At 39.8% G+C, this 17,712-nt stretch overlaps 1 protein-coding gene across 11 annotated transcripts in view; it reads left to right on the plus strand.

Annotated features, from left to right (window-relative positions):
• PARG (poly(ADP-ribose) glycohydrolase) overlaps window positions 1–17,712 on the plus strand; it is a 130,380-nt gene that overhangs the window by 22,501 nt on the left and 90,167 nt on the right. For all 11 annotated transcript variants that reach the window (XR_004001187.1, XR_004001188.1, XR_004001189.1 and 8 more), the window contains exon 7: window positions 6,045–6,119. Coding sequence is in view for 8 of the 11 variants with exons in the window: in XM_030568604.1 (XP_030424464.1) it covers window positions 6,045–6,119 (75 nt within the window). In the remaining 3 variants the exon portion in view is untranslated. The remainder of the gene's footprint in view (window positions 1–6,044; window positions 6,120–17,712) is intronic.

Here is a 17,712-nt window from a genome sequence, read left to right on the forward strand (position 1 = left end):
CTGCCCATGGGTTTGAAATTTGAATACAGAATCTTAACCTACCATCTAATTGAAAGCTGGAAAAAATAGTATTTAGGTCAGATTTAGCGTGTTTGCGTGTGTGTGTGTGCATGCGTGCCTTTCTTCATTTTTCTGGTTTGTTTTGTATGAGGTAGGTCCACAACACAGATCAGGCAGTCTCTCTTTTTAATGAAGTTATTTGCATTTATTTAAATCCTAATAAAGACTCTAGTTCAAGTCTCTGGATGCCATAATACAATAAAATCCCAGCAATGTTAAATAATAATTTCAACATGTCATCAGCTGCCTACAAAAATCCCTTTCTTCCCCTTTATTGTTGTAGGAAGCACATCTTCAGCCCTCTTCAAAACCCCAGTCAAGAGAGGACACATGCATAGTACCAAGATGGTCCCCAAATTTGGGCTATTTTGGACCAAGCAGAGAGTAGATTCCTCTTTGAGTCCTCAGTGAGGAGCATGGCATTTTTAACACTCTGAATTGCTTTTCACTCAATAGTAGTAGGCCTTGTGTAAGAGTTTGCAGATGCAAATGGAGATACTGAAAATGGTAATAGCTCAGCTTAACTGATCACTCTCGTTAGAGTGTGTATGGTAACACCCATTGTTTCATGTTCTGTGTGTGTGTGTGTGTGTGTGTGTGTGTGTATCTCTTCCTACTGTATTTTCCCCTGCATGCATCCGATGAAGTGGGCTGTAGCCCACGAAAGCTTATGCTCGAATAAGTTTGTTAGTCTGTAAGGTGCCACAAGTATTCCTGTTCTTTTTGCGGATATAGACTAACACGGCTGCTACTCTGAGACTTAAGTGGGTATTCTAAATTCTCATAAATATTTTCTCTAGTGCCTTTTCCTCAGCAAGCTTCACTGTAACTTCCCCCAAACATTCCTCCTTGCACACTTGCTTCTCAAGCCCTTGATTGGAGATTTTTTCAGTAGCAGTACCCATTCAGCCTTCGTGTGCGCCATATGCCTCCTTGTGCCCGGACACTGAAGCTGTGGATGGATTCGTGGAAAAACCGCCCTCCTTTCCGTTTTTACCTCCTGGGCCTCAGATGGAGCTCTATCATGCACTCCTTCAGCGTGCCTCGCTTATTTCAAATTCTATTTATAGCTTAAGTTTTGTGAGCCTAGGTCATTGTTAGTAGTAGTTACAGTTAGTGTTAGTAGTGAGGGGATGGGTTTTTTCCCCCCCTCTCTTCTTTTCCTTGGGGAGCCTTGTCTTTCTGACAGGACATACCTGGCTCTCCAGGCTTCAAATGTTGCCTTTCCTTCTGAGAGCAATACCTAAGTGTATCCGTTGTTTGGGGGAGTGCAGTTTCTGCCTATTCCTCAAGTTGAAGATAAGGAAGAACAAGAAGATTAAGCTCAGACTGTTAATGGTTGAGTGCTCACTTCAGTGTCTGAGTCAGGTCAGGAGATTTCTCCTCCTCCCCTCCCCCGTACATCTTTCTCCAGACAGATCCAGGGCCCCTTCCACCTTGGCACAGGCTCCCCTTGAGAAGTGGGTGGTGTTGGAGGCTTCTGAAAGGGCTTCTAAAAAAAGGAGTGTGGACTCTCATCTGAAAACGCCTGCTCCAGAAAAGTCCCCTTTGAAGAGCTACAGTCTCCAAAGCCTTGATCTCTTGGCTTGGTACCATTTAGTTGAAGGACTCCTCATCTGGTACCAGTGGAGTCAGAAAACCCTGGCGCTCAAGGGAGAGACATGACTCTGACAGGGCTTTGGTACCTTCTACCATGGAGAAGGAGGGCACGCATAAACACCATGGTCCGGTACTGTCAGGTCCAGGCCCATGCTGGCACCTACTCATTTGGCACCCTTGGTACTGAGCAAGAAATGGTGCCAGACTCCATCAGTGTCTACACTGGTATGCCTGCCATCGATGATACTGACAGCTTTAGCTACCATGTCCATAGCTACCACTTTGGTACGGATTCTCTGTTGGTACGGCAAGAGTTTGGATATGTGAGGGACTTGCCCATAACTCGGGCCCTACCAAATTCATAGCCATGAAAAATGCATCATGGACTGGGAAATCTGGTCTCCCACCATGGTATCTGGTCCTTTGTGTGCTTTTACCCTATACTATACAGATTTCATGGGGGAGACCAGAGTTTCTCAAATTGGGGGTCTTGACCCAAAAGGAAGTTGCAGGGGGAGGTGGTTTGCAAGGTTATTTTAGAGGAGTCATGGTATTGCCACCCTTACTTCTGTGCTACCTTCAGAGCTGGGTGGCCAGAGTGGTGGCTGTTGGCCAGGTGCCCAGCTCTGAAGGCAGCGCCCAGCTGTGAAGGCAACACCCTGTCAGCAGCAGCATGGAAGTAAGTGTGGCAATACCATATCATGCCACCCTTGCTTCTGCGCTGCTGCCTTCATAGCTGGGCGGCCGGAGAGTGGCGGCTGCTGACTGAGGGCCCAGCTCAGCAGACAGCAGCACAGAAGTAAGGGTGGCAATACCATGCGATGCCATCCATACTTCCCCACTTCTGCAGGCAGTGGCTCCTTTTTGGATCAAGATACCTATAATTTACAGCACCGTGAAATTTCAGATTTAAATAAGCTGAAATTGTGAAATTTATGATATTTAAAATCTCATGACCATGAAATTGACCAAAGTGGACCATGAATTTGGTAGGGCCCTATCCATAACATACGAGCTGGAATCCCAGTTCCTCATGGATACTGAGTGTCTTTCAGTACTGAGACCTCAGTTTCCAGACTGCTGTTGTCCCCTGGTACCGCAGGATTCTCTATCCTTTTTCTATGCTCCTCCATTGGACAATGTTGAGGAGGATGAAGGGGACGTCTAGTTGGTCTCTTCTATTTGAGTCCAGAGTTCCCCAACATAGCCTGTCAGGAATCTATTCTTTGACAGCCATAGGGGAGAGTGCAACCATCGTCAAGGATGGTGGAACTAACCCTGTATCCCACCCCCACTCCTGTATGGGCCCCCTCGATGGGCATACTAGGATCCGTGGTCTGCTTACTGACAGCAATTCTCCAGACCATGACTGCTGTCTCAAAGGGATAGTAGGGTTGTTCAGTCCTGTCCTCTTCCTCAATCAGCCACCTCCTCAACCAGGAAGAGACACTTTTTAGGAACAGGAGCTGAGGGCAGATACAGAAATCACCCTCAAACACCAATTTCATCCTCTTCTCCAGGCGAAGCAGTTTTGCCTCCACCATCTTCCATGGCCAGTGATTTTTGGCAATTTGAAGACCTCATAAAGAAGGTAGCTGACACTCTTCAAATTCCACTTGAAGAGGTCAGGGATTCACAACATATCATAAACCGTTAGATATTCTACCGTCAACATCACCCTCCAGGTTGCGTTACCTTATCAGTGAGGCATTCCTGGATCCCACTAAAACTGTATGGCAAACACCTGCTCCTGTTCCACCCATGTGTAAAAGGGCAGACAAAAAAATATTATATTCCCTCGAAGGACTCTGATTTCTTTTTCTCCCACCCTCTACCAAACTCCCTAGTAGTGGATGCAGTAAACAAGTAGGGCAGGCAGCACTTCTCCATGTCTGTTACGCATGACAAGGACCATAAGAGACTTGATCTTTTTGGACAGAAGTCCTATTCATCATCAATCCTGCAGTTCAGAATCATGAACTATCAGGCAGTCTGTTTCAGAAACTATAATAAATTGATTGCTTTTATTTAACATATGGCATAGGAGCATAGGGAGCAATTCCAGTCAATTTCAAAGGGACAATTATTGGCCATAACTGCTCTTCGAACATCCTTAGTTGCTGTGGACACTGCTGCCAGGTTCATCTTCATGGAGGTAGTTATGCACAGGGCATAATGGCTCCAGCTCTTGGGAGTTCCAAGAGAAGTACTGAAAACTGTTGAGGCTCTCCCTTTCAATGATTGTAGGCTTTTCTTGGGGACCACAGAAGAGTCCTTGCATACACTGAAGGACTCTGGAGCCATATTCCCTGGGCATATATACACACCTAGTAATAAGAGAGAGTTTGGTAGGGCACAAACTGCCTGGAGATCACATCCTGATCAGTTCTCTGGATTCCATAGGTTCACCGAATCCCACAGAAAAAGACGTAAGTTTCAGAGAAAAAGGACAGCCCACCTGCCCTCCATGACCACTCAACCATCTCCTAAGCAGCAGTTTTGACAGGCTGGTTGAGGGTTGGGATCCTCCTGCATCTCTGGTTTTACAGCAGCAACTCTTTGCTCTCCACCCTCTCTTTGGGGATTGCCTTTCTGATTTCCAGCATGCCTGGAGGTGAATTACTATAGATAAGTGGGTTATAGAGGTCACAACATCACACTATATCATCCACTATACGTGTCACCCTCCTTTCAATTCCCTTTTCCAATTCCTCTTTAGGGGCTTTTATTAAGATGGAAGGTGAACCCCTCTGTTTAGGAGCAATAGAGCGAGTCCTTGCCCCTCAGAGGGGCAAGAGGTTTTACTCTTTAAGTATTTCCTCATATGAAAGAAGGGTGGAGGGCAGAGACTGATCTTTGATCTAAGACTTCTAAACAAGTTTGTAAGGCCTCAGACGTTCAGGATGGTGATTCTGGCAGCTATAATTACTTCACTGGAGAAAGGGGGATTGGTTTTCAGCCCTCGACCTACAAGATGCTTATTTCCATATAATGATACACCCTTCGCACAGGAAATATTTATGAATCACTAGAGACCAGGATTATTTCCAAAGTACGTCCCTTCAGTATCTTCTGTGCCCCAAGGCTGTTCTCCAAGGTCATAGTGGTAGTGGATGTTGACCCTCTGATAGGAGGCAATCCTGATCTTCCAAGGGCCATTCCTATGAAGCAGTGCTGTCTTCCAGCCTTCTGGCCCTTGCTCTGTTCCAAGAGTTGGGCCTTTAGCTAAAAGTAAGGAAATCCCTGTTAATCCCCAGAAGGAAGATTGTTTTTGTTTATAGGAGGTTCTGTGGATTTGTCAGTAGCCAGGGCCTGCCTTCCCTTAGACAAGTTCATAACCTTGTCAGATTTGGTATGGACAATTCAGGGGAGTCCTTGAACCTCTGTAAGGACCTGTCTTCAGCTCCTGCAATACATAACAGCTTGCACTTTTGTGACCAATCATGTAAGGCTATACCTCCAGTGAGAAACACCTTTGGACAGACAGGTGACTGTTCCTCTATAAGTGAGGAACTCCCTGGGTTGGTGGAAAGATCAATTCAACATCTACATGGGTATTCTCTTCTGTTGCCCAATTAGATCACTGACTTTAACAACAAATGCATCACTGTTGGGATGGAGAACTCATCTCAGTGCTCTCATGCCTCAGGGCAAATGGACAGCTCAGAAAACCAATCTCCACATCAATCTGTTGGAGCTACGGGCTGTCAGGAATTCCTGCTTCTATTTCTGTTTCACAAAAATTCAGGCTGCTGGGAAGGCTTTAAACCTTTTTTAAAAAACAACTTTAAAACAAGCCTCTGTGCTGTGTGATGACTAAAGAAAATGCTCAATTTTTGTATGTTTCATGAATGACATAGCAAGTATTAACTGTTATTTTTTTTGTCAACAATTTCTAGCATGTGCTTTGAGGCTGACCAATTTCTTGAAGCAGTGTAAAATTTGTATTTTAAAACATTGTTCTTTGTTAAAAATAAAAAAGTGAATTAAGTTAGACAAAAAGAAGTCCTACAGTCAAATACACACACGCGCACACACAATTGTAAATTAAGAACTAAGCCAGTTTTCCTTGGAATTATTTTTGGGAAGATTATGTTTAGGCTTCGTCCTTGTTTCTCTGTTTTTAATTGTTCTGCTTAACCTTGCTATGCTTCTGATTCTCCAGTCCCCTATACAGGCAAAAGCTCCTATCAACTACAAGGGAAGTTTTTTGCTTATATAAAGCCTGCAGGTGAGGCTCCACAATAGCAAGTTTGTTGTGTATTAAGATACTATTCTGACAGTAGATGGTGCTGTTTCTTCAAAAAGATAAACTTCAGTGAATTGTCATATGCCAACCAAGGGTCTGTATTTATTATTCCAGTATGTGTGTTTTTCTTCTATAGGAGGCTATATTGAGATATAATGTTGCTTATGCCAAGAAGTGGGACTTCACTGCTCTTACTGACTTCTGTGATAAGGTAAAGAAAGTTTTACATTTTCAGTTTTGAAGTAAAGATAATTCAGTGAATTCTGGCTATATTTACTATATATCTTGTATGTAACTTTTTGTTTCATTTTCCCTTCTATCAAGAATCACAAGCTGCCCATATCTATAACTGGCCCTAATGTAATATTTTGGTTGGCAATGGTAGCTATAGTGGTTAGTGCATACTACGCTTTTGCTTCATTCTAGATTTTGCATGACTAGCTCAGAAGTTCTGGAGCATTCCTGAACCTTTTACTTCCAGGAAAAAAACCTGTGATCATCCTGCTATGCTTCCAGATTTGTTAGTAAAGTCTATTGTGTTTTTCTAAAGAAACATTATATTAAAAAGAAACTCATTATTTTTATGTTTCTCCCCAGTGTCATTCCCTGACACACAGGCTGGTTGTAAGTCTAGCAGTATATTTTTCTTTTAAGGTATGGGAGGTCTTGATTTCATCAACAAAAGCTTGTGAAGCTGGGGCAATTGCTCTATCTTAAAATTTCCCCCCTGGCAAGAGGATGGGGAGGAAAGAGCTACATATGACAGATGCTAATAACATTGCTTAATGCACTTCTGCAAAGTGCTCAGATACCATGTTGATGAAGGCAGTACAAGAACTTAAATATACTACAAAGAAAGGGTTTATATCTTGAGTTTAAGAGCTCCAAAATAGACAGATTCTGAATTGGAAGGAGAGGAAGAAATGTATTTGGAAAATACACAAGACTACCTTTGTTTTGGTGATAAAAATAATGGATGGGTCTCCAGCCAGGGGCTTCTCCAGTAGGTAATTCAGGTATGGTTGAAAATTTGATTTGATTTGTATTGAATATTATAATAAAAAAATAAATTCTTCTTTATAATTTTTTTAATATAGAATCATAGAATATCAGGGTTGGAAGGGACCTCAGGAGGTCATCTAGTGCAACCTCCTGCTCAAAGCAGGACTAATCCCCAGACAGATTTTTGCCCCAGATCCGCAAATGGCCCCCTCAAGGATTGAACTCACAACCCTGGGTTTAGCAGGACAATGCTCAAACCACTGAGCTATCCCTCTCCCGCGGTATGGATTTGTTGGGAACTTTTTGGTAGTCATTACAAAGATATGCCAGAAAATTTGAAATGTGCCTGCTTGTACTATAAAATATAGAAGAAAATGTATTTTCTTCTGTTGATCAATTTTTACACATGCACAAGCAAAAATTTCAGAGGAGAAACAGTAAGTATCCAAAAGTAGCTGTGCATTTAAACAATTGGTGTTTAGTAGTTTTCTTTATAGTTCATGTTTTGCTTTTTTGTAAGTTCATACAGTACGTATGTGTAAAATTGTTTGGTCAACTTGATCTGTGTGGGAAAGCAGACTGTTTTTTGTAATACCTCTCTTATGCTCTTAGGGACAGCTGGATTGGAGTGGGATTTGGTTCTGGGACAACATGGCAGTGGCAGTTCTGCAGGAGGGCAGCTATAAAAACTGCTTATGGTTTCATAGGGATCCCTCCTTGTCTAGTTTTTCTGGAAGAGGTGCTGAATCAGTCTGTCTTCAGGCCTCTCTGGAGCTGCCCGCTCCTAGTCCTAGTTCATCAGCTTTTGGGGCTGCATTGGCTAGCTTTCACGCCACTAGCTTAGCAATAACTGTGAGTATTTTTTTGCACCCTTGCTCCTGGTGGGCTTTCCACCACTCAGGGCTTGCAAGCTTGGCAGTACCAGCAGAAATTAATCTGGGCTGTTGAAGATGCTCTCTATAATAATGTCAAACCATATAAGTTGTTATATTTATTGAATTATAAAATAGGAGTGGGAAAACCCCTGACAAAGGGCAACTCTGCTGGCCTCAGTTTCCCTCCTTTAGAGTCACCTGCAACTCCATACAAGCTTTCTTTAGTCACTAATATCCTAATTGGGGCCAGTTTATTACCAAATCTAATGCAAGTTAGTCCATAACAAAAGGCTTAAAACATCATCTATTACTTGCCCATGGTGTATATCGGGGGTAGGCAACATATGGCATGGGTGCCGAAGGCGGCACATGAGCTGATTTTCAGTGGCACTCACGCTGCCTGGGTCCTGGCCACCGGTCTGAGGGGGCTCTGCATTTTAATTTAATTTTAAATTAAGCTTTTTAAATATTTTTAAAACCTTATTTACTTTACATATAAAAATAGTTTAGTTATATATTATAGACTTATAGAAAGAGACCTTCTAAAAACGTTAAAATATATTACTGGCATGCAAAACCTTAAATCAGAGTGAATAAATGAAGACTTGGCACAGCACTTCTGAAAGGTTGTCGACCCCTGGTGTATATAGTTCTTTAAAAATTCCATGACTTCTAGTCCATTGATTTGGCAAATACCACTCTTGAGTGTGTTCTACCACACCTGGGTCTTTCATTAGTCTTTTACTGACATGCTGCCAGGACAGCTATCCCAGCCCTTTCAGCATGAACGTAACCCTGTTCTTCCAAGTGAAGAACACACACTCCTCTCCCCTCTACAAAGCCTCTCTGCTGGAAGTTGATCCTCATCCAGGAAGCATCCATGACTTCCCCTGTTCCATTAACCTTTCATATCAGACAGACCATCAGGTAAGCTCCTCTGCTGCTTATTTCCCATCATCCCTCTTTGGCCCTGAACTCCAGCTTGGGAGTCAGCTGGCAACTCCCTCTGCTATGTTTCTTGTCTTCATCCCTCTCCAGCCCTTTGGACCTGGTTGTCTGGCTGAGGAGGTCAGCTGGCAAACCCTTCTGCTGTTTTCTGGCCATGGCTTTCCCGCTTTAAAGTCAACAGGCAACTCCCTCTCCTGCTTTCAGCCATTAGCCCTAGCTCTCCATCCTAAGTGGTCAGTCATCAAACCCCTCTTATGTCTCTCCTGTCAGCCTTCCCCCAGAAACCTATAGCTTCCTTCAGGGAATTCCTACAGTCTCCTGGTCTCTGGCAGCTCTCAGCTGCCCTTTTTCTCACTGACTCCTTCACTGTCTTTGTCTCTACCCAAATATATGGCCTATGTGCCTACCTTTAAGCCCAGCTGGGGTCAACTGACCAGTCACAGATGACCTGGCCTTTTCCCTTTTCCGGTATCACCCAGTTTCAATCCCCAATGTTTTTTATCAAAAGTACTATTGAAGAACACACTTGAATGTTTGAAACTGATACTGCACAGCTTCAGTTGTTTCTGATCTTGTCATAATGCATGCAAGTGATGCTGTGGGAGTTTAAAAAACAAAGCTGGATGATCAGACTGAGAGATCATCGGCCAGAGACAGTAAGCTGCTACTGGAGAAGATAGAAACAATAGGGAAATAAGCTACAGTGGGCTTTAATCCGTCCAGAGGTCGGAAGGCAGTTTGTCACACAGTAACAGTGATTTATTTGTGAGCTTCCCAGAGACATTGAGGAAAGTTGTACCAAAGTCTGAGCTGCCGACCAGACTTGAATAGTGTGTGTTGGTATATTAAACAAAGAAAAATGAAAATCACATTGTACAAGAAGGGAATAAATCTATACCCTAATTTAGAAATTAAATGTATAGAGCTAGGGAACAGGGAAATTTCCCCCTCCAAACTTTCTAACTTCCCTATTCCTTTAATAACTAAATCATTTCATAGAAATGCATGTATTCATATATGTTAATATGTTGAATTCACCCAAAAACTTAGGTGAATGAGGTAATATAGTTTACTGGACCAATTTCTTGTGGTTAAAGATTCAAGCTTTTGAGCTTACAAGTCTGAAGAAGAGCTCTGAGTAAGCTCAAAAGTGTGTCTCTTTCACTATGAGAGGTTGGTCTAGTAAATTATATTACCTCATCCACCTTGTCTCTCTAATTTCCAGGGACCAAAACAGCTACAACAACACTGCAAACAAGGAAACTATATTTTAGATAGAGAAATTATTTTAAATCAGTTTTGGAGTAAGGAACATGAAAACTTTGAAAGGTTCCATAAATTATCCAAATCTCTTCTTTTGCTTACTTTGCAGTACCAGAGCATATGAGCTATTGAATGAAAAGCTGAGCTTCTGGTGGGCACTCAGTGGAAATGATTGCAGATTGACCTAAACATGCCACCTGGAGTGAAGTGCAGAGTTTGAACCTATGGACTTTGGTAGCTAGCACTTACAGTTTTACTGATGACTGATGCTTTCTCCTATTTACTAAGTCCATTTGAGAGGATCGGATGAAAGCAAAACTAGCTGTAGTAATAAAAGTCCAGAGGGTGGCAAGTCACTTGACTACGAAGAGAAATAATTTGCTGAACAGTGGTCACAAAAAAGTATAAAATTGTGATTTTGTTATTAGAGCTGGAGACTGAGACAAGAACCTTTGTTTTCATTCACAGCCACTGCTTACTTTCTGTGTGTGTTTAACCAAGTCATGTACAGTCTGATTTGCAGAAGAGCTGAACCTCCACAATTCTAACTGCATTCCACTTCTGTCTTCTGGATTGCCCTGTCTGCTGTAATGGCACATTGGGGCCCGTTTGTATCTGGGTGTAACTTTTAGACCATATCTGTTAAATATTTGTTATATACAATATTATTCCAAAGGCATTGCAATCTCCTGATGCATCTTGTGTGTGCTCGGTGCACCTCATCCACTAGTTTGTTTCATGCTATCATATATCCTTGTCTTGTGCATCTGCTTGTGATTTTCTTAATTGAGTTATATAGTCAAAATACAGGGCCATTCTTTACATTTTTAACTATAAAATCCAAATTAATTTTCCTTGTAACAACAATACTTAAAACAGTTATTAAACCTTTGGATGAGTGTTTAATATTAAATCCCTTTTGGCTTTTTAAACTGGTTTAGAAACAGATTCCTGTGTGTGACCCAGTGTCTCTTATCATTCTTGTGTGGGAAAGTTTCAAAGTTCTAGTTTGCCAAAAGTGTTGCTAATGCCAAAGGTTGAGTGATATAAGGAGGGCAAGGTCTAAAGGGGCTTCCCCTGTTGGCTGTCAGAATGATAATGCACAGGTGGTCCATTGACATTTTATAATTCTGTCAGCTCAACCTGTATACAGCTACTTAATTTTTGGAGATCATTTGTTGCAGTTAAGTAACAGTAAAAGATAGAGATGATAGTTACTTTATAGAAAAGTGCATAGGCGTACAATATGTAGACTGAAATACGTTTAAGTGATCAGATCTATGTGGCTTGGTGGTGCTCTCATAAAAAATACCCAAGTACTTTTGAACTGACTATTCTTGGTCTCTTGCATGATTAAAGGGCTAAATCACGCAGTCTAGTTGTGAGCCTTGGACAGGAGCAAGAGCTTACGACTTGGTGGCTGTAAGCAGATGGATACGATTCTGCGAGATGTGTGTGCCTTTATTGAGAATATATAAAATACATTTATAAGAATGTTAAGGTTGCAGAGTCAAGCCCTTGAAAGTTAAGAAATGGCAGAACGTAAGTTCCTTGTGCAACCTTAAATTGATCCCATAGTGTGTATTCGTTTTCATAGACTGGGCCAACATCATATTGAAAGTCTGATAGAAGTAGCAGGGTCCCAGCTCACCTGTGTCCCAGTCCAGTGCCTTAAACACAAGAGAACATCTTTTTTCTCTACTTGAAACTTTCTGCCTCATTCATTGTCCATTCTGTGCACTGAATTACTCAGGGGCCCTGTAAAACAAATTATAATTTGAGTTTATAATACATATATACATGCATACAATGGAGGTAGTTTAAATTTGCAGGGGCAATCTTAATTCTGGGATTTAGGCCATTGACAACTGATGTCTTGAAAGGCATTTATTAGCCGGTTTATTAGCGTGGCATTGCTAAACATATTTTGCTGGTTAGTAAGGTTTAACAAAGAGAGAGAACTTTTTTTTTTCCCCCAATCTTTCAAACTAGGGAATATGGTGGGTTTTATTTTATTTTTTCTATTGAATCAATCTTCGACAGAGGTAGTGTCTCTTCTGCCATATTCACTTAGTCTTTCAATCCCTTTTCTTTTTTTAATTTCTGATTATTTTTTGCTCACATCTGTTTGAATGGAAGGATTTTTCTTAAAAGGTGTTAAAGAATATTACTAAGTATTTTTTTTAAAGCAAAAAAGTTGAGATTATATAGTTTTTGGATATAGGAATACATGTTTACATGGACTAGGTATTGCAGTTAACCCTCATACTTTCTCTGTTATACTTGCGGGATTTGACTTAGAGTATAATTTGAATTCTTCAATATAGAGAGTGTCTTATACTTTAAACATTTGTTACACAGTTGTAAAACCAATAGCAAAAAATATAAGTGTCAACATTATTTAAGGATCTTGGCAACCAGCACTAAGAGGAACTTGCTTAAATGCAGAAAAACAAGGACATTTGTAGGAAGTAAGCCTCCTATAATTAGAACTAATGGCATGAAGTTAGATAACTCCCCAAGTTACCTCCTTAGAGACATAAATAAGTCTTGAGGATGTAAAATAGCTATTTTATTCTACATAAGCAGCAGTTTTGTTTGTGGTTCATTGTGGCTTGTGTGTCAACTAAGCGGTTCTGTATCCCTCTCTGTGGTGTAGGATCAGTATAGTAGGCTTATTATCTGAGCCTGATAGCTAGTTTAATGTTATATAGATATCCTTTAGGGAGGGGTGGATTAATTTAAAAAATAAAAATACTGCCCTCCAGTCTTCCAAGCTCTGTAAAGTGCTTTAGGTTGAAATCTTCAGCAGTTTCATGTGTTGTTAAAAAGTGAAACACTTCCTCTCTAATCCCTTTTATCTAGATAAAACAGTGATGACTGTGGTTGTAATAGATTTAATCATATTTCTATCAGAATAAAGTAAAGATGAACATATTAACTGCAATTTATCATTCTGTCTAGGATTAGAAAATTGAAAATGGTGCTGAGCTGAAGTGGCAATATTTAGTGTTTTTTGCATTTTAAGTGCTAATGTTGGTCTTCCTCTCTGCCAGCTGCTGAAAACAGCAGAAACTAATATGCTTTGTTTTATGGCTCTCCTGTGTAGCGTTCCACTAAATTAAATCCAAAACACTTGCCTAATAACTTATATTCTCAATGAATCAATATGCTTAATGTGGCAATTTTTCACAGGAATATGTGACAATACATTACAGAATGAAGGTCGCCTGTGCTAATGCATTCAGGGTGCTTTTGGAAGCTTGTGTTTTAAGACAGACCTTTTGATTTTACCACTTATTGCATGCCTCCTACATTTGAAAGTAAAATTTACACTGTTGAAATAATGCTCTATGTCAGACAGCTTCTAAAAAACAGTTAACCTGAATTAACATTGTCTAATTCCACATAGAGGATTTTCTTCCTCACAGCGTTCCTGGATTTACCTTATTTGGATTTCTAAGAGAAAATGTAATGTGTTTTGGATTTATCTTTAAAACCTTTAAAACAAATCTTGAGCATAATACACTTTTCCTAATCTATGTCTTGGATTCTTTTTGGGAGGCTGCAGTTCTAAAATAAATTTTTGTGTTGAGTTGAGGGAAAGTAGAACCCATGTTAAAGTATAAATTTGGTCTGAGGAGAAAGTGGTATGGTAGGAATTACATTTCTTCTATGTCCTGACTGATCCACAAGGGATGCTCCTGTCTAATGGAATTGTTTGCAGTATCATACAGCTAAAAGGAGGAGTAGAGTGAGGGGCAAAGAAAAAAGACAAAGGTAGAAAGCAAGTCATAAATAGTGAATTGTTGAAAGTGAAATTAGAATGATTTTTTACTCATGTTTTTTGTAAGTCAAAAATGCTTTTGAGAGGCACAGCACTAATTGCACATGTAAGCATGAAAGACTGAAATACTAACCTCAGAAGTTATGTAGATTTGTTTCTTTTTAATTATTTTGAACTGAAGCATAAAACATATGTTAAGGCTGGAATTACATGACCATCTGGAAAAGTGTGTAGGTAAGATGTTTTTCCAACCCATCAAGAATAAAGGTGCCTTCATTTTTGTACTTTATTTTCAGATTATTTTATAAAAGCCGTGGCTAATTTTAAAAGACACACAAAGATGCTTGTATGGTATGAATTCCTGAATATTTCTAGCTTATTTATTTCTCTTAATGGAAGATGACTTGTAGAGTAAGAGTTAACACTTAATTTCAATTTGTAGCCATATGTAAAGCTCTGAGAAACACTGATTTGATAGCAGAAACAAAAATAAATTTGCATATGCATATACTTTTGCATATATCTCTTGACAATGAGTAGGATTAGCAAGGGGAACAATATACTGTTGAATTCACCTATGTGCACTGGAAGGAGATACTTAGTGCTGCCTTTCATGTGTCACTGGGGGATCCAATGTTTATTTTCCCCAGGTAAATCCATTGGGACATCTGTTTCCTTAATGTCTGTTTCCATTTTGCTTGGGTGTTCCAGCTCAGGTGAATTATTTTATTTTTTCTTTCAATAAACTGGACGTCAAATTTGATTTTATTTTTTTTATGTTTTTAAAGCAATCATTTAGCAGCACCTAGGTGCTGTTGTTTATAAGATAATGAATGTGTGATCAAGCTGCTTATAAACCTCATAACTGACTTTAGATAATTAAAGTGTGGTAACATATCTTTCAAGCATAAAAAATTACTATATAATGAATGCATGCAATATTTTGACATACCTACTCACTGTTTCAGTATTTTTGCTTTGATAAATATCCTTATTGTGTCTCTTGTGATGACTACTTGAACGTTTCATGCCTAAAGTCCTGTTTGATGCTTCTCTTCCTGTACTATACTATCACAGTTGAAATCAGTGATAGCGGTACAGCTTCCTTATTGTAAATGGGAGAGGGATTCTATCTGGGGACTCTTCAGGAAGGCCCTTGGACCTTGCTCTAGCAGTCTTCCACTCTGTGGAGCCATCCCAAATATATTAAGCTTCTGGGCATGCTGCAAGGTCTGCCTTTTTTCCCTCATCCAGTGTTTGAGTGGGCAAAGGATTGGATTTATTTTATTATCCCAATTTCTGTTAAGGTGGGATGCTCAGTCCATTATTATTGTTTTATTTGGTGTTCTGTATACTTATGCAATAGGCTTCTGTGAGGACACTTATAAATTTAGATAAACTTAGCTGAGATTTGGATTTCATGCTCAGAGGAAATTTGACCTATTAACTGTTTTAAGTTATTTCACTTTCCCAAAAAGACAGATGAAAGTAACGTTTGCCCAGCACTTCTGTAAATTTTAAGTGCATAATATAAGAGCTAATTATTGTCTTTAAAACTTGTGTTTAATTTTCTCTTAAGGTCCTTCATTTGATTAATAGTTTTAAGTACAAAAAGTGGTGTGTTTTTTTCTTTGAAAGACTATTTTCTCAACTATCAGAATGAAATGTATGTCACCAAAGCCTAAAACAAGTAATGCAGATCAGTCAATCAGCACACATTGACATAAAGCCTATACAACATTCTGAGCCCCTAATCCTGGAGAAGGTTCTGCAAGTGCTAGTGTGGGAAGAATCCCAGTGCTTTTAATGGACTGACTGGGACTATAGAATAGCAGGATTGGGGCTACAGAATACTATTTTATGCATATGTGTGACAATTAACTGATATACAGTACAGACATGCTAATAAAAAGACTGAATTTTTACATGTATGCTTGGAGCGCTGTTTATATTGTTTGCGAGTAAAGCTGTGGAATCAAGTTATCAAACTTATAATCATGCTTAAGATTTTTTTTTTTTGTATCTCTGGAAATGTGCCTTTTCAGGTGTGTGTTCTGCAAGTTTTGTGGTCTCTTAGACTTATTACAGCCTCAGGGATGACTGCAAACCAGATATTTTGAATGTAGTCAGTATTGCAGATATATTACATACTTTTACAAGATTCCACCTGATGTTTATTTTCTTTGTGCTTTGGCATCTCAGATCTAAAATTTAATGGAAATTCTCACTCTTTCTGGACTCTTTCCCAGCGTGACTCATAGGGTTTTTTAATCAGTACAGCCTGCGTTATTTTACAGCTCAGTCTAATTTAATTAAACAGGACTGTTTAAACCACAAGGGAGCTAATCAGAGCCATTAGATAAGATGAGCTAGACCTAACGAAGCATGACATTTACATTTTGTGTGTGTTTTATTAAAACAGTTGAGGCATTTTATTTGAGACTGCTATATGTTACTTGTACTAGTCTAAGAAATCTGAACTGTGATACGAGCTGAAGAAGTGACAACTTGATATTTAAGTGCTCTTGGTACCTTTTCATTCCTTGGATTTCACTCCTTGAGTGTCATGCTTTTTAAGGCAGGCAGCGCCCATGGAGCTGCATGATGGTGTATGTGTCTTCTTTGGACATGCACTATGTTCATAGGTTAAGTACAGATACAGCTTGCTCTTTCAGTGCATCTGTGTAATTCATATTTGTTTTGAAGGGAGTTACTCTTTACAAAGGGGGAGATTTAGTGCTTTCCCCCTTCTCTCTTTTACATAAAGCCTACTGGCTTTGTGGGAGGACTAAGCAGCACTGGATTATTTTATTTTTTGGGCGGGGGACAACCTAGAAACTATCTCTGTGGCTGTTCTGCTCCATCCTGGAGGCTGGAATAGCAATTGTTGCCTTTCCATGTTCCTGTGTTAGAAAATCCAGGGTCTTACAGCCACCAACTCCTTAAAAGTGCAATGTAGTGACCTCTTTCTGTGGCTTACCTCTGATTGTTCAATGCCATGTTAGTCTGTTTGGAGCCAGCACAGAGTCAAGTCTGTGGTGTTGTACATCCATCCTCCCAAATGCCACTTTCTTTTGCCTGTATACTGTCTGCCCAGTGGTGTGTTTCATCTGAACTGTTCAAATACAGAACTTTAGAAGTACAAGTTTTAACATATTGGACAGTACTCCATTAGCCCAGACCAGCCCTTACTTGTGAACTCTGTCACTGAACCCATAGAATTCAACTGGAAAATATATCAGCTAGAAGAAACAAACACCCTTTTTCCGTAATATTAATTAAACACATCCATATGCACATCAAACCATTTGTGTTAGCCATTTCTCCTAGAATTATTCCCCTGCATCCTGGCAGGATCAATTTAATTATCCCTTAACTACCCTGATGGATGCGTAGTGTACAGTCTAGTTTTGATTATCCCCAGTGATAGTAATTCCACAGCCTTTCTTGGCAGCTTATTCACTGTCTGGTTTTGATATACTGCCATGCTTTAATACACACTGAGCATATTTCATTAGGTTTATATAGTACAAACTATTTTGCTTTGTCATATTGATCACACTATTTACGAACTGGATCCTTACAGGTTAATTTTTTTAACCTCCTACAGCATCTTTGAACTACATCTGAAACAAAACAAAGATGAATATTTTGTAGTTTCTAGCCACCAGAAAATAAAAAGTCATTAATTGACTGACTTTTATATGCAATTGATTCAGTTTTGTCATGTACAGCTCTTAATTTGTGGTTTCAGGGGCATAAGTGTAAGGCCTGTAAGCCTGACTTCAGTACTGGGCAAACTGAAATTATAATAAAGAACAATATTATCAAACATATAGATGAACATAATTTGTTGAGGAAGAGTCAACATGGTTTTAGTGAAGGGAAATCATGCCTCACCAATCTACTAGAATTATTTGAAGGAGTCA

This window comes from Gopherus evgoodei, chromosome 7 (genome assembly GCF_007399415.2).
Source record: "Gopherus evgoodei ecotype Sinaloan lineage chromosome 7, rGopEvg1_v1.p, whole genome shotgun sequence".
Classification (NCBI taxonomy): domain Eukaryota; kingdom Metazoa; phylum Chordata; order Testudines; family Testudinidae; genus Gopherus; species Gopherus evgoodei.